This window comes from Anopheles darlingi, chromosome 2 (assembly GCF_943734745.1).
Source record: "Anopheles darlingi chromosome 2, idAnoDarlMG_H_01, whole genome shotgun sequence".
NCBI classification, from domain to species: domain Eukaryota; kingdom Metazoa; phylum Arthropoda; class Insecta; order Diptera; family Culicidae; genus Anopheles; species Anopheles darlingi.
The window spans coordinates 28,399,403-28,422,886 of NC_064874.1; the positions used below are offsets into that span (position 1 = coordinate 28,399,403).

The window sequence follows — 23,484 nt, forward strand, 5'->3', positions numbered from 1 at the left end:
GCAGCAAATGTCGTGTCGTATGCCGAGATTATTTTATCATTCCCCCGTGTCCTTGTGCTTGTGAGCTTATCCGTTATCATATATGTTCACACTGCCCCCCAACCATCGGTCGGTGTGCATTCTTGTGCGTCGGAATGGACGTTCGCTCTCTTTACTTCTGTATTGCTCAAAATAATAAATAACAATCTGTGCACGTGGCCAACAGCTATTTGGAGCCGTTGGACAGAAGATGCAGGTCGGGTGTGGTTTATGGGGAACCTGTCACGGAATGGATACTTTGGGCTTTGTCTCAGCTTTCGTTGCCCGAGTGCATGTGGACAGGAAATCAGGCAACGAAAGTCTTCGCTTTTTTTCTTTTTCTGCAGAAGTAACAGACTGTCGGACCGTGGTGTGGCATAGACCAGGGAGTGGCTATATCCAGGGAGGTCAGCAGGGAGTGGCTATATCTTAAATGGCCATTCCGGCGTTGCATCGATTGGCAATATCCGGCTTTTCCGTACTTGGGGGGTACTTGGTGTTATGCTGCCCTTAGCCAGCAATCGGAAGGATGGTAAACTTTTCTGGATTGCCTGCAGGAAATAGTTGGTTCCTTTTTGGAGAAACGGATGTGCCGTTGGCCCTGAGTTCGTTCAAGTTTCCTACCTTACCGCTATCCGTTTGTGTAATAAACTCTTCGTGAGAGGGATCTGCGAACTTATTTGTTCTTTTCAATAGACTCATTTATGAACGTGAAGAACTCGGGCTTGATTCTGCTTTTTCCCTGTAGAATCATTAAATTCTTATATTTTAATGAAGCGATTAAGGTATCATTGAAAAGCCTTGGATTTTACGGATTTTATAATCATATCTACCTTCTTTGTATGGATCCATAGCGACTGTCTGCATAACAGAGACACAAACCAGCACTTTAGCATCCTTATGAGTGCCTAGTTTTATCGCTGCAATGCTTCTATCCTGCCTGAGGAGCTGTTACTTTATATTGTTGCGACCCATCAATGGATTTTATGATTATTCTCTTCGTCGCTGATTCTACCACCCCCGGTAGAATCATTTCTCGATTTTCAGCTCCTTTGGCTGTAATTTTCCCGTAACGAAACGGTGTCATCAACAACTAGTTCCAATCGATTTCCACCACGAGTCGGTCGATCGACCGTCGGACGCTGTTCAGCGTCTATGGAATCCCTTTAGTGCGGCGGCAGCGTCTGTCCTGGCAGCGAACCTCGTCGCCTGGAGTATTGTGCATCTCGCGTTGACTTGGAACACCATGGAATGTGTATTCCGTTCCACTTTTTTTGTTGTTGTTGTTGACTCTTGTATCCTCCATAAATAGACAGGCTAACTCGTGGCGCTGTGGAACCACGGCTCTATGTGTTGTGTCCTCAGGCATCGGGCGCCATGCGTTTGTGGTCGCTTCTGAGGCGCCTCTGTGAACGTCCATGAATGGTTCGACTGGTACGAAGACCAGACCTTCGGTCGCTAACTAAAGGATCATCCAGCCAGTGAACCGAACCGCGGAGATCCTTTGGAGGCCCTCCAGCACCGGAACGATAAGGAAAACTGAACTATCGTTTCGAGGTGGTGGAAATTAAGCGCATAATTGATGGTCTTCACTTCTCGGCCGTCCGTGGCACCCCACAATCGCCACGAAGGATGTATTCCATCGTGCGGGATTTTTCTTCTTTTCTCTTTTTCTCCCTCTTCCTTTTCATTTAGTCGACGATAGCGAGCCCTCTTTTAAGGGTCAACTTCCATGGACGGTGGGCGCCTTGCGTTCCCAATAAATTGTATTGAGCAGCGAGTTAGCACCAGCACGAGGAACACTTGGCTTTAGAGCGTAGTTTAGCACGTGGGCTCAAGGCACACGGCGGCAGTATTGTGTGACTTGTGACCGTTTGAGGTTTATCTTATGGTTTACCGCAAGTGGGTTTAACTCAGCTATCGCTTCCTTCGAGCCCGAGAGTCTGTCATTTGTGGTGGTTTGAGTATGATTCACAAGATTCCGTTGAGCGGGAATAAACCGTTGTTTTTCGTTAGAGAAGAGATTAAATCTGTTGATGAGCTGCGTTTCAAACATTGTAGCCTGGCAGAGGCGTTGATTTTTGCGTCTTGGAAAGTTAACTCGCTGGTTTGTTCAGTTGATAAGCAGGATTTCATGCATTGCCTAGAGTGCGCCCGAGATCTTTTTACTGTAAGGGATTTCTGAAGAATGGCATCATCATAGTGAAGGTCTTGGCAGTGTTCTAGCTCGCTTGTGGTAGATGTACCAGATGTGTCACTCATGTTGTCAGTAATCAAGCTCTCAGTAATGCTAAGTGATGTTTACCATCCGTTGGCTGTTTCGCTATTCCCAGTAAAAACTACACAGACTGCTGATTAAAACGACATGTTTGTACAATTTTCCAGAGAATCGACATGTTTGCAATTACAACATTTTCGTGATTAAAATGATTAGTTTTTGCCTTGGGCTATTCCATCCATGCTTTGCTAAATGTACCGAGGCTAGTTGTTACAGCGTTCGAGGTAAATCGACGTTACAGCATCATCAATGTGACTACCATTGGTCTATCCAACAGCCCATCGTGTTCGTGTGCATCCCGTTGCTTAGGTCGAGAAGCCAACCCAATCGGTTCGCCATCCGTCGAATGCTGTTGTCAGGGTGATTGTGCTGGTGGACATTTGATACGGCGCCAACGCATCCTCGCTCGCATCCTGGTCGTTGAGCACCTGTTCGTTGTTATGTGTTGTTATTTTCCTCCGAGCAATTTGCTAGCGGATGCTTTCATTATCATGCCCGGAACCCCTACTTCCATGTGGATGTCGAGGTCCTTATCCCACTCCCAATACTACATCGATTCGCGGATAAATGTCATGGGAGTGGTTCAGGACAACGGGCTTCCAATCGACAACTTGCCTCCGGCGAGCTGTATAGTGCTCTTTCACTAAGTGAGTTTGTTGTCGATGCTATTACTGTTTGAAAGCATCGTAAGGTTACACCATTGCCTACCTGCTTCATGTTGAGCTTGTTTTGTGTGTTTTATGAACTTTTCGACTTCATTAAGCGTACACAATTTCATTTGTCATTTACTGGAATGTTTGGATTACATAGATGCTATTTTTACTTTATTTTATAATTTAAAAAGTGCCTTTTTGCTTTTCTATATAGTTGATCAGGGTTTCAATTTCAGTTTTATATTTTTCAAGACTGTGCGTTCAGTTTTTTAAGTGCAATAAAATGTATCTTACTCTATCGTTATTATCTGGATTTTTCATTTGGTAGTTGCTCCAAATGGTTGCGCATATCGTGCTCGCTTCGCGACGAAATGAATTGATTCCCTTCGACGAACATCTCGTCGTGGAATCAAGATAATCGAAATAACTTTCCCCATCAGAAGCATACGAGCCTACGAACGGCCGGTCACATATGGTTCGCTTTGTGTTTTTCCACTTTTTATGGACAATTTTGGAAATGTTATGTTATGGATTAGGACCCTTCTGTGTTTGAACCAATGGCGCTGATCGTGCACTTTTCGCTAAGAAGTGCTACTGCTACTACTGCTGCTACGTGCTGCCCCCTATCTCGCAGTTTTATGCCCTCTCGAGACAATCCCGGACCGAGACCGAAGAAAACCGTCCGCACTCCCAGTCATGTTTGTCGTTGGTGTTTATGGCACATCGCACTCTTTACTTTGTGGCAGACCGAATTGAAGCTATAGGCTCAAGGGACCAGTGTCTATTGCATGAACGCAAATCATTTACTCCGTTTTATGCCGCCACCCCGATAGTAATCGTGCACTGTGGACGACGCCATTGTCTGTTTCCCCGGGTATCCTATGAATATAAAGTGATGTTTGGATAGCAGCAAGCAAATCGATAACATTACTGACGGTTTAACGGGTTTGCATTGATTCGGGTTTTATTGTCCGTCTTGTGTTTGTGAATTTTCAAGAGTGAATTTGTTTGTTCCATGTAGACTTTTGTATTTATTTTATCTTATTCAAGAACAATCTTACTCCATATGCTGTATAAGATGTTTGTGTCATCCCTTTGATAAAATCTCTTTCAAACAGATGATCTTATTCACAGTGCCCCCGGGTTTTGTTGATATGAATAACTGACGCGCTTTAGTCGTAAACCACGTCTAATCTCGCTCCTATTAATCTCTCCCCGAAAACTTCGCACCAGCGTGGAAGATGTTGCTCCAATGATTAATTATTTCTATTAATTACTGCGGCTTCGAAAGTGTTTCGGGAAGTTAATTAGTGTCAGATGTCTGATGCCATTAGGAGTGTTTACCTTTTATCATGAAATAACAAACAAGTAGTATAGTTCCCAATCATCGCAGACCGACGCTTCGGAGTTTCACGGGTCTGAATATGGAGTACGCGGTATATCGTTATGATCATCACACGGCTCGCAACGGCACGAACGTAAATAGTGGTGGTACAGCGCAAGGAACTATCATTTTTCAAAACTCTGACGAGTATCTATCACGGTTAAGATCCAAACTAATCTCCCAGTCAGCTGCCTGGTGCGCGAACACACCGTACTTGGAAAATTGAATGAAAATCTGGGGCACACCTCGTCGTCAGACCCTAGGGTCAAACAGAGGGTCCCTCCGGTCTCGACTCCGTTCTACCGTCCCCGCCCTTCAGACCCCGGCCACTATGATTAATCGCCTGGGAGGGCAAAGGAAAAGCGTAACGCCAAGCGTTTCACTGTAAGCCTCATTAATTCTATTTTCCGTGCTACCGTTGAAGGCCCGGTGTGTGTATGTGCGCGCTGGTACACGGGCGGTCTCTCGTTCTCGTACCCGTACGCCCGCACGGTCTCTCTCTTTGGGTACTGCTGACCGTACCGGGTGAAGTTGTAATGGAAGCCGCCCGCTTGTCAACAGAGGTTAGCAAATCGTTTCCATCGAATGGTTCCAACCGCCGACCACTTGGTACCGAGATCTGAAACCCCTAGTTTTTTTTTCCTTTTCTGCCGGAGGAAAAAGAGGAAAATGAAAAATTGATCATCGTCTCCCCAGTTCTTCTGTCGCTGCTCGGAGTTACTTAATCCGTTTAACATTTGCTTACGGGAGCGAGCACTTTGGGGAGATCGATTAAAAGGCTATATTTCCAACCGCCGTCCAGTGTCCGAACCCATTACCGATTCACTTTGAAATTGATTTCCCTGAATCGATCTCGGTGGATGGAGGCGAGAAGGATTTTTGACAATATACGAAGAGAGCCGTGAGGTCGCTGAAGTGTCAGATAGCAGCCGCCGGTAGAACGGCTTCTCGGTGGTTGTGGGCGATGTTGACGCTACCGGACCGGCATCGGTAAACTGTTAGCGGATCAAAGCTCAAAACACGACCCAGCAAATGTTAATGGTCGGAATTTATCATCCTGTCCCTGCCCGCACTTGTCTCGCTGGAGCTATTCTCGACATTAAGCTGTGCCTGGTATGCTGGTTCTGAGGATTTGGATGTGTGGGAGTGAAAAACGAGTAAAATGTTTACGTAAAACTTTTTCCTCAGTCGCGCTTCGACGCGAAAGTTAATATCTACTTCTTGTTTGCAAAAGGTACCTAGCACTGCTATGACGTCAACAGGCGTTCGACGCTGAAGCTGATAAGTATTCGAAACAAAAATAAATAGAAAAAGAAGCGCAAAATCCCACCCGCCTCCCTTGGCAGTAGTCTGCCAAACATCCCGCGACCGGTCCGATTATGAATAAGCAATCGGAAATGAATTTTTAATTGCCAATCCACTTGCGCTGTGTGACGCGCGGATTGTGAAATGAATTAGAAACAGCGAACGGCAGAAAGAACAGCTCGTCGTCCTTCTTGAAGGATCCCTTCAGCACATCAGCTTACCAGTGTCCATGTCCAGGACGACACTAGAAGAAAGAAGGCAACGACTCAATAACGTGCCCGAGCAAATATCGGTATCCATTTTACAGCTATTTAGTAAGACTTACGTTGGATTACTTTATCACCCAAGGGCCGCAAGCTTCTGGACGTTCTGGTTTTTTCCTCCCACCTCCGTTTGCCGATGAAATTCTTGTGAAAAATGAACGGGAAAACCTCATTGCTCAGTCGTTCCTCTCTGTATTCCACCGAAGCGAAGGACGTAAGCAGCAATCGCATTCGAGCCGTTCAAGTTTTGCATTCGATTTGGGACATTGAGAATCCCCCCGTCGCTGCTACTGTTCACTTCGGTCGGGGCCGAACGATCGAGCGGATTTTTCCCGTGTATTGCAATGAAATTTTATGGCTCGTCACGGCCTTCGGTCGGCCACTCTCCTCATCCCCCCCGTCCCCCAGGGGGGGATTACCGAGGGATGGAGGTCCCCAAGGCCGCCTTCATCGTTCATTTATTCGGAGCAGCACTCGCGCGGGGATGGGAGATTTTTTTGGGATTTTATTTCTCCTGGAACGACGGACTACGGCCGTCCGTTTATGCGCTTCGGAAGGTCGTCTCTTCTGCTCCCTGCCCTGCGATGACGTGTGTTTGTGGCGAGCAATTTCCCTTTCGATCCACGTTTCGCGTGGCTTTGCGCCGGTTTCTCACGTTGGTGACGATTGCGGTGAACGCGAGCCCTGTTCATTCCGTGTCCGATTTGTATTCCGCCGAGAATTAAATGATCCATCATCGGTTAGCACGACCTCCCCCATTCCATTGCTGTATTGCTTTATGGGCGCGTCGTAGAGGTAATGAGAAATAATCATTTTTCTACCATGTTTTGTTGTTGCAATGGTACGAAAGAATGATAATAATTGGGGAGTGACGAGCGCGAAATGGAATGATTCATTTGGCCGGACGCGTGGAGTACTTCCATCTTTGCGGATCATAAATCGCTCGATCCCGGTGGCCACGAGTTTACCAACGATAGGAGACATATTTACAAATTCGAAAAGCAATAAACTTGAGCTATCATTTGAATCAATTTTCCGAAACAGATTTTCCGCGTAACGCTATATCTCCTCTGCACGCGTGTTTTTTTTTTTATTTGTCCATAGTCTGCAGGCGTTCTTCTTGAGTGTTTCGGCTTGCAACTTTGCAATCCACAATTCCGGAGAACTCATGTTCCTCGGTCATAGATGAAAGCACGACCCTCTGGTTTATACAGAAGCCGGCGAGATTAATGATGTTGATGTTTTATTCTGCCACCAGGGTTGCGCGAGAAGAAGCTGGCTTTGATTTCGCCAAACGAATCCTTTCCAGCAAAATCGTAGATTTGTGAATGAATTTATTTTGCGACTTAATTTCGTCCGGATCCTCTGAAAGTACGAAAGTACTCCCCTCCCCGGGGTACACTTCTGCACCTGAAGTGCAGACTCCGGCCCGACGGTTGCGACGAATTCCATGGAAAGGCGAACGTGATACTTTCAGCATTCACGAGAGATAAAGATGCCACCCGTGGCGTAGCTCCCGGCAATCCGCGCAATGTGTTTTGCACGTGCGATGGTTTCGTCGTTCCTCGTTGAAAACGTCACACGAAACGGACGAGGACACCCCCCAGCAGATAGCGCCACTCGGTGGTCCGGTGTACGGGAGATCAAAAAGAAGGTTACCGGTGGATTGGTTTGAAAATCAGGTTTCCGCATGATCGCGAAACCCCACCGCTGGGTGGGTCCGTTTCGCGAGTAAATCCATCATCCAACAGGTCGCCGTTTGCGTTCGCAAGATCCGTGGCCGTGGGGAGAGTCTGGTGGTAAAGCAGAAGAAGGACTTCAGGAAAGCTTTGCCCTCGTTACCACCACGGTAGTCGCTGTCGATATCCTCTCTCGCGATTGGTAATTCAATTAATTTGTGACAAAGGTTGGAGCGGCAAGCAGTTATGTGGCGCGGGGTGGCCTATTCACCCTTTTCGTTTCCGGCCCTCTCAAGGTCGCTGGAAAAGGGAAGCCAATTACATGATTGCGAATTGGGTCTAGCTAGTCTATGTAGTAGTAACCAATTTTGCTTGGCCCCGGGGCTATGTTTATCGAAATCGATAAAGGCAATATTTGGAGTTTTGTATCCGTGTGTGCCCAGAATTTCAATGCATTGGAAAAACCTTGACGCAAAGCTCGACTCTCACACACCATTCTTGCTGTTCCATTCCATCTCACATCCCCAGTGATAGTGGTGTGGTAGTGCTGCTATCAAATTATTTCACACACTTTTTAACGTTTAAAATCTCATTCGCTGTTGTCACTGCTGCTGCTGCTGCTGCTGCTGCTGCTGATGTTGCTGCTGATGCTGTTGTTGGGCGCAATATCGGAAAATTATATCTTTCCAAAAGCGTCATCAATTTCATCACTCGCCATAATGAGATTTACACGCCTAATTGCTATGTTATCAGCAGCTAAATGATACTCTCGACGGCCTATTTTTCGCTGTGGCGGGCGCTTTCTGCCGAGGCGGGATCTGAGGCGCTGCTGAGCCTACCGTCCTAAACCAACAAACTTTCGTTAAGCTCCCGGAATCGATCGCTTCATCGGCTCCGTAAACCCCACCCGAAGCCGGCGGAGACAACCTCAGTGTCGCTCGCTCGCCGGTGTTTTGCGTGAAAGTGTCGCAATGGTTAGGACCGAAAATTACGTCGAGGCCGACAGTCTTAAAGCGAGACCGTGCGAGAGACAGTGCGGCGAATCACTGACGGAAGGAAGAGCAAGAGGAGGATGAGGAGGAAGGGGAAGGCGATGCTGTAGTGGCTGCTGTGTGGAGCGACAGGGAGTGTCTCGCCGCGCAAGCATTTTTCTGTTTGGCGAGCTTATTTGGGTGGTTATGTAAATTTGCTTTTGCCATCAGGCAACGGGCCCACCTCTATGCTCCGTGTCTCGTACCGTGCAGGGCCAAACCAGAGAAGTTGGAGTCTGCGTTGGGTGGGCGGAAAACTTTACACCAAATCCACCACCCCGCGGGCACATCACCCCTATTAGTGGGGTTGGGTGCGCGCGTTAAACCGTAACGGACCTCGGCCCCCTCCCGGGGGTGGTTTGAGGCGCTCTGCCTGTCAAACGGAGCGTATGCCGAGGGGGTGCTGGTAGAGATGGGTGCCTCGCGATGACACACAAGCACCGGACCGGGCGGTAACGGTCTTTTGGTGTTTTTCACGCTTTTACTGCGAATATAGTTTTTGGTGCCGGCACCGAGGCACACCGCAACATCACCGTCGGGTCAGAGTCACTCAAGCTCTCAGGCTCACTGGCCACATTGTGGTCCGGTGACCTATAAACAAGGTTTCGGTCGTAGCATTTTGCTACCGCCAAAAATATGCTCGTAATGTAGCCAGGGTAAATGCAGATGCATCATTCATTTTGTGGCTTCCCCTCCATTTTGGATTACGGCACGGCGCTTAGTCAGAGACACTCACTATGCATTACGCGCAACTTCTATCTATTCCTGTAGCTGTTGTTTTATTAGTTTCATTACTGCTGTAGAAACAGAGCTGTTTTTAATTAGTATTCCAAGCTGTAGAGTTAAGTTTGAAAGACATACGGCGAACAGACATTTTATCCGTTGTATCATGACTACGAAGGTTATTTTGAGGACATTTGAACGTATCTGTTCGCTCTACAACCTTTAATCTCTTAGAATATGCATGGAGAGTCCTAATTTGCGAGATAACGAATCTAATGGTCACCAATACTTCAAAGTTTAAGTAAACCGCATTCTGATCCTCATACTATATTATAATTATATTATAAACAATGGAGATAAAGAATAGTTATTTATTAGAATTATATGGGTTGAGTGCTTTTGTATAATTAAATCAACTAATATTCTTAACGTGGTCTTATGAATCGTACATATCGCCCGTCCTTGTACATGTTTTAACAAGTTGCCTTTTGGAAATCGGACAATTTATTTATTTAAATTTATTGCCTAATCTGCTATGCTATTTAACAACTGTAATAATAGTGAGCATTTTCGGTGCAAAATTATGATGGTTCATGTTTTAATGCAAGAAAATGATACTGAGCTTATAAAAGTTGTTCGTTTTGCTGTCTGCATCAAGGGTATACTTTTCTCGTTTGTCGAAGGCTACAAACGGTGAGCCCCTTGAACAAACACATTTCTACCTTCACAGTTGATAGTTCAGATTCAGAGGATGGGTTTTGTAAAAGTTATCATAAAATGTCCCTCGGCACACGTCTGTTTGCGTGTGCCAGTGCTGTACCTAGTCACGATTCGCCGGAGAATCCTGTGCAGAGCCATTAATAGTTTATGAAGTCCGGCATAATTTTCCTATTTTCCATCGTGCACGCATTCGCAATGCTGCATTTACACAGAGAAGGAAAGGTGCTTTGAAGGTGACACATGACATAGCCCCCGGATGCCGACTGGAACGAATCTCATTTTGCTGCAGGTGGCCACCCTACCTACCAATAGTGACCTAACCCGTGTTGCATTGTGAAGTAGTACGCATCGTCGAAGCCGTCAAAAAGCTATCGTTCCACTGCTGCTGCTGCTGTTCACCGTACCGTGTTGGGGTACCAGGAACGGTTGGATCTCATCTTCCAGAATCTCTTTTGGCCGACCGACCTGCCTGCCTGTCAGGTTGCGCTTCGAGGCGCAGCTTAGATTGGATTGCAAGCAAAAGTTCATTTCGCAAACGGATCTCAACGGTTGGTGATGTAGCGGGAAGATGCTGTTGCCTGTGTCTGTTGCCTGCTTGAAGCATCCACTCGTTTGCCAATATGATCACCGTTTGTGTGAGTGTGTGTATGTGTGTCGATGTGTTAGTAAGCGATTACGTTCACCATCCAGTGTCCGCTAAAGAGGCCAAGTGGTACTGCTCTGCATCTTCGTTACTTCCTTCTCGAGCATTGCACGCTACTGGGGCCGGACTTTGCATCGTCCTGGCCCATAGCCATACACCTGCGTGATATGTGTGTGGCGCAGTGATAGTGGCACGTACGCGGAGGATTCATTTCAAGTATTCGTTAGAATGTATCAAGCTTTTCTTTTTCCATTTCGTACCGAAGCGGACAGGTTTTCACTTGCAAAAAAAGGTGGAAAAAAGTGTCCCAGAATTGATATTGGTTTGTGACGATTTTTTTTTCTGTTCGCACAAACACGCTTCGTATGTATAGCAAGGATGGTACGAGTTATAGAACGAGTTGTTTGGTCAGTTTCTGATGGAGAGACGAACGAGACAGAGAGAGCATACTAAGGCGAAGCACTGCTTTCGCATACTAAACAGTTACATGTTACACGAAGGTACTCGAGCTCTTCCACGGTTCGTATTGCACCTTTTTGGAAGACCATTCGACCTTTCGCTCCCTCTCCTCGACAGGCGATCAAATGTAAGAAATCATGGGGGCCATGAGGTGTTGGATCTACACATTTGACACCCGGTGCGAAAGTCACTCGACCGGTCGATTGTCCTGGCCTTTCGCTGTATCTCTTGCCAACGGTTTGACGTGACGTGTGTGTGTGCGTTTGTGCCGTTGGAAGGAACCAGAGGCCATCACCGACTTCCGACCCTTTTTCGGGCAGATTTGTTTACCATTTGTGATGTTTCGCCTCGGTCGCATACACTGTGGAGCATGGCGCCCGTCAGCGGCAGAGGTGGTGGCACGTCCGCAATGTCAACTCATCAGGATCCACCAGCGGCGGTTTGTGTAAGATTGTTTGTGTATTCTAGGACCACCGCATCTTGGCCATCACCATCGCCAGAACAGAACGGTCAGTCCGTTCCGGTGCCGGTGTCGGTGCCGGTTTGCGTACACGGTTGTCAATCCTTCCTTTTCCACCACGGTTTGATGGGGGATACGGCCTCGGGATACGGAAATACGAAAAGTTCATCTTGGACACCAGAACAGAACACCCCTGACCGTTTGCTGTCGAGGTGAAATGATTGCCGAAAGAGCTAGAGCAAGGAACAGGAAAGGCTGGAACGCACGACGTAATTTGAATATTTTTCTCCATTAATCCTCCACGTGCGCTGCATCGTAATCGTCCTCTTTCGGGCGGTTTTTGGAGCAAAGAAAGTGGACCAACCTCTGGGCACTCGCTGTGTACTACTGACGATTTTCTTGTGGAATCTTGCAAATTATATGACCTAGTACAGTTGACTACGTACCCTTGCGATTCTCCTTTGCTTCACTACTTATCCTTTCTTTTTCCCCCCCGGGAACCATTACTCGTGCCAGGAGTTTTAGATTGCGCTGCTTGAAACTTTTGCATAGAGTTTGCTAAGTATCTTTCCACTGAAAGCACCACTGATTGATGTCGTCTCACTTATTTGCTTAACTCAAGTTTAAGTGACTTGCTAGAGCTGTTATTAGGCGCTGTCTAGTTTTGACTAGAGAAATGGTAAGCTATTCCCATGCTATGTTGTGGATGCTACTGCTACTGAAAGTGTGGTTCAAACAAGTGTTTATCGATGTGTTACATCGTGTTGAAGTTCCATCATTTCGTTCTCTCATCTGGCCATGATCATGGGATGTTCAATTCCAACTCATCACCATGATAAACAATCCGGAAAGCACATTAGGAGCTCGCTTCCGATGCGATAACCGTTATCGAAAAATGTAAAAGCAGTCGTCTGCCCTTCAGGATCGTTCCATAATTTCATACATTCCATACCGCCAGGTGTCCTTCGCTATGCCTACCGCGACATGCCAGAGGCCGGTTGCTTCCATTTCCCTTTGAACTGAATTCGAATTCGGAGACGCGCTGCCGTATGCACGGTCGTGAACGGTCCGTGAGGCGGCGTCGAGCGTCGCGCCAAAGTTATCGTAAGATAATGCTACCGTTCTGAAACCGCCCACTGCCAACAAGCCAAAGTCCTTGTGTGCCAGAGCGACCGGCAGATTGTGTGTGCGCGTACGGCACGCGTACGCCTACCTTCAGCAGCATTCGGTATGAGCGCGGCGTGTGGCACGAAGAATGAAATTCATGAATTTTATAATGTTTAACACAACATCTTCACCAAACACGCACACACACACACTCACTGCCTATTGGTTTCCACAATCGTTCCACCAAACCAGACCAGACCTGAATGCTTCGATAACTGTTTGCTCTTTTGGGTTAGGAATGTACGGGAAACAGGTGGAAGGAAAGCACATTTGATAACTCAATTCTCGTCGGTAAAGGTGTGCGCACAAGGAACCAAGAGCGAGCGTGTACCAGTCACCGCCAAGGATGGTTTTTATGGTTGGTTGCGATCAAAAGTTCGTTTGCATATTGATAGGAAAGCCTATCAACGATGTGTGTGTGAGCCCGTAGAAGAAACGTGGAGGCGCGAAGGATTTTGAGTGCGAAAAATGGTTAACGATAATGTCGATTCAAACGGTGTACCCCGGTGTGTTTGGGTGATCAAAAGCGTTTGAACACATGTCGATCGGTGATAGTTGCGGTCAGCATTACAATAATCGAGAATGATGTTACAAGAACCATAAAACAGCTCTAGCGAAGTGGTTCGATGTTGTTTCGCAAACTTTTTGTCATTGTTTATCGGTTTTTTTCATTCACGTATCTTTTTGAGGCATTATTCGTCATCTTTTTACGCCCTTTTTAATGTATTTATTGACTTATAAGTAGCTGTCTACTTTGGTCTTTTCCTCTATTTAAGTTATTAAATGTTGTTCTTTTTGTTTATTTGTTGTTTGTTGCTATGGGAATTTTTCTTTAATTGAATATTTTGTGAATCAAAAGTCACTAAACTTTCCCTTTTTCACTTTTCGTTACCGCAATTATTTCAGATCACTATTAGATGCTTCCTAAAGCAGATCAACAATGTACTCATCAAGACTTAGGCCGTTTTCACACATTTTCCATATCACACCAAACACATTTTCCATTTTCCAAAGATAGCACTCGAATACTAGCGTAATGGAGCGAAATGCGAAAATTATTAACCAACCGTCTGTACCCTTTGTCTGGTGACACTGAAAACGTATGGAGATGTCCCGCTTGACTGATGGTTACAATCACCTAACGGTTCCCCCAACACTTCTCCCCATACCCTGGCAAAACAATTATGCTAATGGCTACGGTGACGGTGCGTCGTCGGTAACGTGTGTATGTTAAGGCTGAAATAGGGACGTGGTAGCAGCAGTGTAGCAGAACAATTTGCAAATCGATTTTTAAATTCAATAACCCCAAACAACAAGGGGCATTGGCGTGGTTAAAGGTGCCAGAGAGCGGACCAAGTGCACATACCCAAACCCTGCGGGCGATAATGTGTGTGTGTGTTTGTCGAAAACGAACCACTACCCGCTACCCTGACCTTATGCGTCCTCACGCATCCTCATGACGGCGCCGTCTGATTACATTTTCATTCTTGTTCAACTTCTGAAGTTTGCCACTCATAGAGCAGCACCACACATAGCGTGGCGGCAGGATGTAGAAATGGTAGGCAGGAAATGGTGTCGATGATGTATGGCCGGATATTTCGTTCGATTTCATACTGCCACGAGATGGTTGGTTTGTGTTAATGAGGGAAATCAGAAGGCAAGGTGTTATGTTAAAGGAAAATCGGTGAAAACACCTAAATCGACACGATACGGTTTTTGAGCGTAAATTTGCTACAGAAAATTTAATGAGCAACACTTTCGACGCTAATTATGTCGCTAAAACATAATGGATTTAGAATGTTCAGGTGTTTAGTAGCGATATGACTACATTTTGGTTAATGACCTTTGCCAACGATTTATGAGAGGCTATATTAACTTGCAATCAAGCTGAAACTATCTCCATGGGTCTTGTTCAACTCTCCATCACTACAAGGAACATTGCTCTGGTAAGCACCTTGACGAGCCATGTTACAGAACCTTATGAAGAGTGATCCTATCAATATCTGCGAGGATGAATGAAACACTTATAGCTTGAGTACACCGTACACAGTACCAACAGTGCATTTCGCAATCACTGATGTTCGAATTCCCTCGCGTTTAATTGAATATCGGTGTTCATGATAATGTTCAGCATTGTCCCAAAATTACCATCAAGCCAATTATGCCTCGTAGCTATCACAATCGTATTCCGTATTCTACGCGCCAATTAACGTTCATGTACGTCACAGACGGTAACGCTACTTTCAGAGAAGGATTGATCAAACGACGTTCCCTTTGACTAGTTTGTTCACTGTGTGCATATGTGAATGTGTTCGCAGCGTATGATCCGATAAAACATAAATTATCCTAACTGAGCCCCGACATGCGTAGGATCTTGGTGCTTTATCAGCGACACATGATGAATTCGTTTCATGCTAGCTGAAACGTCAATGTCATGCCGGCTCCTCCGCTGTTTATTATTACTGGCTCAACTTTGGCAACAAATCTCGACATCTCTCCCATTCCGTCGCAATCGTCGTAGTGTGTTTCGATAAATCCACCAAACTGACAATGATGCCCACGATCGAATGAGTGACGGGAGTAGCGGTAGTGGAATATTTGGTAATTAGTTTTTGGGATGATTGAAATCCAGCTACTTTCGTCCCAGTAGCGACTAGTATGCCTGATGAGTAAGTTTTGCCTTGGGTAGTGCTCAATCGGGTTGGTACACTTGACAGCGCGTGTGCCGGGCGTACGTGTGCGGCATCCGACATCCGTATGCGCACTGGTTCGCTCATTCTCTCTCTATCTCTCTCCCATCGTGTCATAAATAATAATCTGACCAGTTTTTGGCGCTCAACTTTTTCAATATTCATTAATAAACTACACCTGCTCTAATTATATTCCCTTTCGGTCTTTGACCACTAATAAGCTTCGCCTAAACTCACCTGTCCGTCGGATTAGTTGTGTGCCAGATGGGCAGATGAAACGATGTGGAAACACTCGGTTGCGCTATTGGCGTCTGGGTAAATCAAATGGCCTAACCGATATTGGGGTAACTTTGACGGCCATGTTGGTTTGATTAACTTTATCTGGGGTTTCTCGTTTGTCTTCCACGTTTACGAAAGAAGAAGCCCATATGAATATAACCTCTGTAGCCCAAGTAAATGAACTAATTCTGTTTTCTTTTCTATTTACAGATAACTGCTTACTGAAAGGAAGTGGATCGGAATGGAAATGTGAAAAAGCGTGCTTTATTACTTCTTGACCTAAAGCCAAGCATTACATCTTGACTGAAAGCCAAGAGGATAGAAGTGATAGACAGTCTATAGACACAGAGTTAGTGAAGTTCATAATGGCTTGAAAAGCACAGCGTCTCGTTGTTGTGCCTTCACCGCATCAATTGTGTTACCGTGAATCTATATTACTAACCGTGGCTTAATTGAATTTTGTTTCTCCATCATTCTCTCTAGTGGTACTAGAGCATCGCCATAATTCGCTTTCGCGAGATAGGTAGCGGATGCGCGAGTATGCCTGTCTCGCAGTAGTTCTCGGTAATAGTGTGACCCCACAGGAAACGGTGTAAATTGTCCAGTTACATTACTCCACCGCTCCAACGACGCTCTCGTGGAGCTAGTGATACCACCATCCATGGACCATGTCCCTTACCATCAGCATTGACTTTCGGCCCGATGGCGAGGATCAGGCAACAAATAATTGATTGATTATGAAAGGATAAGGGATCGCGCCGCCGTCGTGAAGGTCAACAACGTGATATCTTTGGGATACTAAGTAACGATCTTCCGGAATCGAGGCACCGTCGGCGAAGAGCCTGAAGCAAAAAGGACTACGGGCATCGGTAAACAGTTCTCCGTTCGTTCGAAACGGAGAGACGGTGCGCGAGATCGTTTCCTGGAGTCTCCGATACCAGGTAGTAGAAGAGGGCTCCTCGTTCACTGCCTGGTCGCCTAGTAGTGGAAGGCGGAGAAAACCGAGGTCGACCGGTTGGCGAGAAAAGAAATTAATAATAATTATGTTTTAATTAAATCATCATCGTTATCCGTACCGGATAACCCGCGACCGGGGATCGCTATCGGGCTGGCAGAATCAGCGCAAAAAGAAGCACCGTGTACCCACCAGTGAGTCCGGTGAAGGTCGACAGGCAAATCGAAGGCATATCGCGTGCTCTAACAGAGCCTGTCAACGGCAGCGGCCGGTGGAAGAGAAGAACGCCAGGACGAACGAACGTCCCTAATTGGATTGCTGAGTTGGATGGATGTGATGCCTTGTTTGAAGATGAACCACTAGACGACCGCCAAGCAACGGGCATCGTGGCGAAGGCCGGCGAAGAACGTGCGCCGCTCGCTGCTTTAACTAATTGAACAAGCCATCAGCAAGTGAGTGGACCCAGGGAGCTTTGGGACGCCTTCAGCCGGTGTAGGCTCTGCGGTCCGCAAAGCGTATCTTATCCAGGCCCATGGTAAAGGATACCCAAGACAGCAACCTGTTGTGGCTTACTTCGTCTGTAAGCCGCTATTCTGAATGCCGTGGAGTGCGGTTCGATTGATAGCGAGCGTGTTTTGTACCTTCGAAGCAGCAGCAGCAGCAGCAGCAGCAGCCGCAGTGTAATGATGGTGACTACAGTAAGAAGCAGTCAAGGGACACCGGCGGTGATGGGTGGTCAATGCAGTAGGGTCTCACGTAGGGCTAGTTTCTCGTTGCACCGGAACACGATGAACCACAGCATCTTCAGCCGCTCTCCGGGGAAACCTACGTCCGCACAAAGTCCAGTCAATAGCGCCAACAAACATCAGGATTCTTGGAATGGCGATGCGTTGCATCGGTCCACAAGAAACCATCGAATCGAACCATCCTTCTGTGAACAGCCCATTCCGATCCGGTTATCGAGTCAGTCGGAAGCAGCAATTGATGTCGGAGCGCGAGTGTATCCGCGAGCGAGTTTTGCTGCATCACCCGCTAACACGGAAGACGATGGTAGCAGTGGCGAGGTGTGGTCAGCCTTTTTTCGTTTAGGGCAGCGTCCTCGACAACGACAACAACAGCAGTATCACCACCTGCTCCGGACCCGGACTGGATTCGTCACCGGTTTGTGGCGTTCCCTCTTCCAGCAGCAACTAGTGCTAGTGTTAACGTTAGTTTTAGTATTCAGCGGTATCGAATCCGTGGTTCACTGTGATGAGATTGTGTCGAACGGTAGTGGTCGTGGTGGTGATGGAAGTGACCGGGTGCTCCTGAACCGTGGAAACCTGCTCGATGGTGTCGTCCAAGTGCTGACTACCAGCAAGGGCAGCTATAGGGGGAGTGGCAGCGTTCCTGCAAGCACTGATCAGTTCACTAGCAGCAACAACAACGAGCTCGACGATGGGCTGGACGGTGGCCGTCATTTCACTCATCACTGGGCCGTCCACATACCGGATGGTGATCAGGAGCAGCTCGCAGAACGTGTAGCGGCCGAACATGGCTTCATCAACCGTGGCAAGGTAAGTGTTGTAGAGTACAAGCGTTGCAAATGGCAATGTAGATCATTTTATCTACTTTTCTGTGCAATGATAGTACATCACGTTTGTTAACGTTCGACTATTCGACGGATCTGTGGGGCACGGGATTTTTTCTTGAAAATTCTGCTTCATTCTACTTCAATTCTAATTCGAAATTCAATCCTACATAGTAGTAAGGTACCGGCAATCGGGCCATTGTTTTCAAACCACAGGTTTGTCTGCTTTGTTCCCTTCCCGTTACACCCCGATAACACCATACAACAATACAGATGCCGGCAGCGTTTGTTGGGCAGATAATACAGCAAAATGCATTATACTCTCAAATCTCGCACCCTCGCACGGAATGGACATTTGTAACCACTAGCTTAAAGGTGCACGATAAGCAAACAATGGAACGCGATGGATTTATCACTCCCTACAGAATGCCAACGGTCCCCCGGGGGTGAGTTTAATTTTCGACCACGCCACAACGCGCATCCCCAAATTGGACGGCGTTCCGATCGGGTGCATGTTTGAAATTAGGGAAGCCAGTTCCAAAAATCCAAAATACTCCTTGTTTTTACGTGGCAGGAGGACACTTTTGCCAAAACATAAAATAAATGCTGCACTCGCCTGTACTACACCAGGAGGGAGTGCTGATTACGGGAGGATGTGTTCGAGTTGCTGTGGTACTTCCTGTTGGTTGTGTCGATGCCGTGTTGTCAGTACAGGAGGGGCTAGCACAAACTAGCCAACCGTGGCCCAACCACCTTCAACGTCGCCACCACCGTTTTGGGATAATTAACCTCCAGTGGAAAATAAATCCTTTCGTCGTTTCGCAACAATGACCATACACTGCCTCATCCCCGTTTATTCGTCCGTTTCCCAGTAAAATGCCTATCGTGGTGGGCTCCAGGATCCCCACCGAGAGTCGCTACCACAGTTCGACATTTTGTAGTGGAACCCGACAAGAGAATATGTGGATAGTGCGCGCAACGTATTACACTAGTTGTGGTAGCGAACGGAACCATGCCTGTCGCTAAACCGCTGGTGCAATTGACGGGCTGAAGTTTATTATAATAATTGTAATAAGTTGGTACATTTGTAGCAGTAGGATGAGGATGATAGCGGTTGGCAGGCGAAGGTTTGTGGTCGCATTTCGTATGCATTGGAGCGTTCAGGAAGAGGCCACGAGCTGTATGCTGAGAGGGTACTTCAATACACTTCAGCTTAGTGGTGCACTCTTTATGTCTTGTGATGAGTGCTCTTGTTCTAACACTGGTCAAGAAGACGCATGTGGAATGCTTCAACGCTCCTCCCAGAAACTTATCACATAACTCACGGGATTCCTCATCCCGGGCCCCGCAAAAAACCGCTACCGGTTAGTACCGGAGGTCCACCCAGTCGTGAGGTACAAAGTTATTTCAAAAAGCTCCAGCTTTAGTGCACTATGGCTTAGAGCGAGAGAAGAGGAGAGATGGCAGCTGGTTGCCTCCCTTGGCCGCTACTAGGCACTCGTAGCCGCAACGGCATAGGCGTTTCATATAGCCCATTATACTAATGGCTTTGCATATGATAAACCAACATACCGACCCTCAATTTCGACTAGAGTGACCGGGGAGAACGAAAGGAGCGTCGAGGAAATCCGTTGGATGTTGGATGACTCCAAAATTGTTGCAAATCACCACCACTACCCACTACTTTACCTACTACTACTGATTCGCATCAGCTGTGACCGGTCGCGCACGTGGTGTAACGTAATTGTGATAATAACAGTAATTAGAAAACACGGATGATCAGTTGACGTTCACTCTCTTCCCCTTGGTGGCGTTCGAGTATAGCGTCACAGAACCTACAAGCCGATTGCAACAACTGTAGCGTTCGCGTGCTGGTTATGAATTGGCCGTAGCGCTTCTGTTTATCAGATACTTAATGGGTGTCAAGCTGCTAGCCAGTTAGTCGGCTTTGAAAGGGTAATTGAATGTTTACTGCACTTTGCCTGACAAATGCTCAATTTGTTACGATCATCATCTGCTCATCTGGTGGTGTTGGTTTGCTGTTCTAACCTCGATGAAGGCTGAAGGATTACCGGGTTATGGACGAGTGTGTGCGCACTCAATCGCAATCCGTATTCAAAGCTAATTGAATCAAATTACTCTAGCATGGCATTGGAATCCCCATCGAGTGGTTGCTGTGTTTTATGGTTTGAACACCATTAAATGATGGTTTTTACTCGGTTCACCTATTTGCCTGTTTTACTTAGAGATGACTCTAGAGAGAAAATTAAAAATTCCGATTCAAAATTCGGTGACATCCAAAAATCGAATAGTGGACGCATTATCTAAAATATTTTCCAAAATATAAATAGCCTACTTCAACTAAATTATAAAAAATATCTCATCCCTATACCGTCATTGAGGACAGTTTCTTTTTTAAACTTCCGTGTAATAACAACACCACCTGCAACACCGTTGGCCTTCCCCGACGGTTTGCTGGACTGGGCGTCACGCCGCGAAAAAGGAGAACTTTATCTTGAACGACACTAAAATGAGCTATCAACCGAAAGCCTAAGGGATACACTTAGCTTAGGCTGCACGAAACTCACCGACGACGGAGATCACGAGCAATCAGTGCATTACGATGCAAAGGCGGCAGTGTGATACCAGCAAAGCCCTGCTCCAACCATTACCCACAGGCAGCGCTTATTAATGCTGGTGGATGAGGTATGGCAAGACGAAACCTTGAACAAACCTACAAACCAGCGGGATTATCAGCATGCTTCATTTGCCATCGAGAGCTGCTAAATCTTCATTTATCCTCCGTTGTTGGGCGTTGGACGGGTGTCCGTGTACAGTTCATTAGGCGCCCATAGCGATGGAGTGGCTTTCGCCCAGCACAACACAGTATGTACCTACTGTCAATGATTACGACGGCCAAGTCGACGACGATGACAACGTCAACGACAATCTCGATGATGAGGCGCAATGTCGTCATCTTCCGTCGTACCGTGGAACCGTGAACCGTTTTGCCCGTTTCGTGGACATTATTTTAAGCATTTTTCGCTCATCCAAATGGCCCCGACCCCCGGCAACAAATTTCCTTCGCGGTATTTTCGGTTAACCTTCCTGCGGGGAAGCTTGTATGCCGGCTCCCATTCTCGCTTTTCCCTTTCCAACCGGCCATCTCCCCAAGATGGTACGACTTTTTATCGGCCAAGGAAATGCCTCACTGTTAGGCATGATATCCTCAGCGTTCTATACCGTTCCGAGATCCGCTCATCGTCGAATAGCGGAGCGGAAAAGTTTCCGACAAAGCATTCGGAACCACCTTTTCTGTTTTTCGGTCCATTCACGATGTTTTGCGATGTTTGTTTGCGATAAGTGCGGTTTTCGGGGGGAGCAGTTGAAACTGTTGTGTTTTCTTTCCTTATTTGGGATTTTATTTCCGACCATTCCCTGGTCGGGGCTTTTTTGAGACTTGTGGGGCAAAACCTATTCCGCTGCAGCGGGGAGGGCTGGGCACACTCTCAGATGAAATAGTACTCTAATGGAGAAAAAGGAACTCAAATAACAGGCGAGGACAGTTGCTGAGACCCGATACGAGGTACCTGGACTGTGTAGCAAAGGCACGCAGTATTCAGGTTTTGTTCTATTCTCTCTGCAAAGTTTTTAAGGTGCGATTGGTCCCACAAAACCCGGTGATACCACCGTCGTCACCGTTGCCGGATCATAATAGAAAAAGAAGAATGTTTTGCTTTGCAAGCGTCCCTCATCTCCATTCGGCGTTCCTGGGTTTAAGTTCCTTTGCAGCATCCTCATTATAGGACGGAATTTGGCAGATATAACGGTGGTGAAGCAACTACCTTCCTCCCAATCCGCCTTTTGTTTTGAAGTCCAATATGCCTAACAAATTGGGGTGGTTGTTGGTTGGTTTGCGGTTTGCGCTGAGCCCGCTGCGTATGTTGGTTTTTCACAAACTTTCAACTTACCCTCAACTTACTGAATCTCCTAATAGCTTTGGTCCCACCGATAAGAGCAAAGCCACTAGGGTAAAATTGGTTCGGCAAAGTAAAGCGGCTTAAAGCCATCGTCGAAGTAGAACCAGGACTGGTAGAAGTTGGCCGGTAATTTACTTCTTACCTTACCGTCGCCGTCGTATCCGGAGCAGAGCCGGTAAGACGTTGGGCCACACGTGGTACCAAATCTTTCACTGAACCCACAAAAGCTTATTTATTGTTCTCTTTAAAATCCAGCAACCAGCGAGCCCGCCACTCAGCCTTTTCGCCCGAAACTTATCGCCCTCGGTAAATCTCAGGCTCAGGCTGGTGGTGTCCAAGTTTATGCGCCCGCGCCCCCACGGTGGTTTGTGTGGGTTCGGCGGTCGGCGAAGAAAGCAACGCGATCAGCATAGGTACCACCACATCCTTGGGGCTGTACGGAGAATGTGGTTAAAGCCATCGTTGCTGGGTAACATAGTTGAACAAACTTTCCCCTGTTCGTTCGCCCCAAACCCTCGCTTCCCCTTCCAGAGTGCGAATCCTTTCATAGCACTCGTTCGGCCGGGTGTCGGCTTTATCGTTCAGAATCTCATAATCATCTGGTATTGTTCTCGAGAACGGGAGGATGGTCAGCAGATTGAATCCGAGTGCCCTTTTTGGGTGCGGCGTTGTTCCAAAAACCCACATTGTTCGGTGTCACTGTCCGGATATGGTTAACATATTTCTCGTCAACTTTCACCGGACACTAGCTGGGGGACTAGAGGAGTTCAGAAGTTTTCAAAAATTCTCAGTTATGCTGCCACGAAAATGCTGTTGTCACTGGACAACGACCGCATCTGCAATTGCATTCCGCTTACTGGCGCAAGGGTGCTAGCGAAGAGGGATTCGGATGTGGTAGCGATGTGGTTACAGAAAGATCAACTTTGGGGGCCCTCTTTGCCGCATATCATTAAAGACAGCTACGGTTTCCAGAATGTGACTCCGCCACAGCGTGATAATTAACATTTTAATTAAACTGTACTCGTACAAACGGACCGCAAAGCTCAACTCCCAGTGCCGTTTGTGAACGAGTGTGGCTTGTCTTTCATTTCCGTTTCCAGTCCATGCGAGCGGATGTTCTGGATTTCTAGACTTTTTATTTTGTTTTTGCATAAGGTTGTCATGCAAGGTTGCAATGCTGGACGTGGACGGGACGGCTTTGGCTGTTCGCTTGGGAGAGATAACCAT

At 46.9% G+C, this 23,484-nt stretch overlaps 1 protein-coding gene across 4 annotated transcripts in view; it reads left to right on the plus strand.

The window, feature by feature from the left end:
• Positions 1 to 23,484, plus strand: part of LOC125949487 (furin-like protease 1, isoforms 1/1-X/2) — a 148,156-nt gene that overhangs the window by 56,951 nt on the left and 67,721 nt on the right. For all 4 annotated transcript variants that reach the window (XM_049676570.1, XM_049676567.1, XM_049676568.1 and 1 more), the window contains exon 2: positions 16,236 to 18,263. In XM_049676570.1, coding sequence (XP_049532527.1) covers positions 17,391 to 18,263 — 873 coding nt within the window. In that variant the 5' untranslated portion in view covers positions 16,236 to 17,390. The remainder of the gene's footprint in view (positions 1 to 16,235; positions 18,264 to 23,484) is intronic.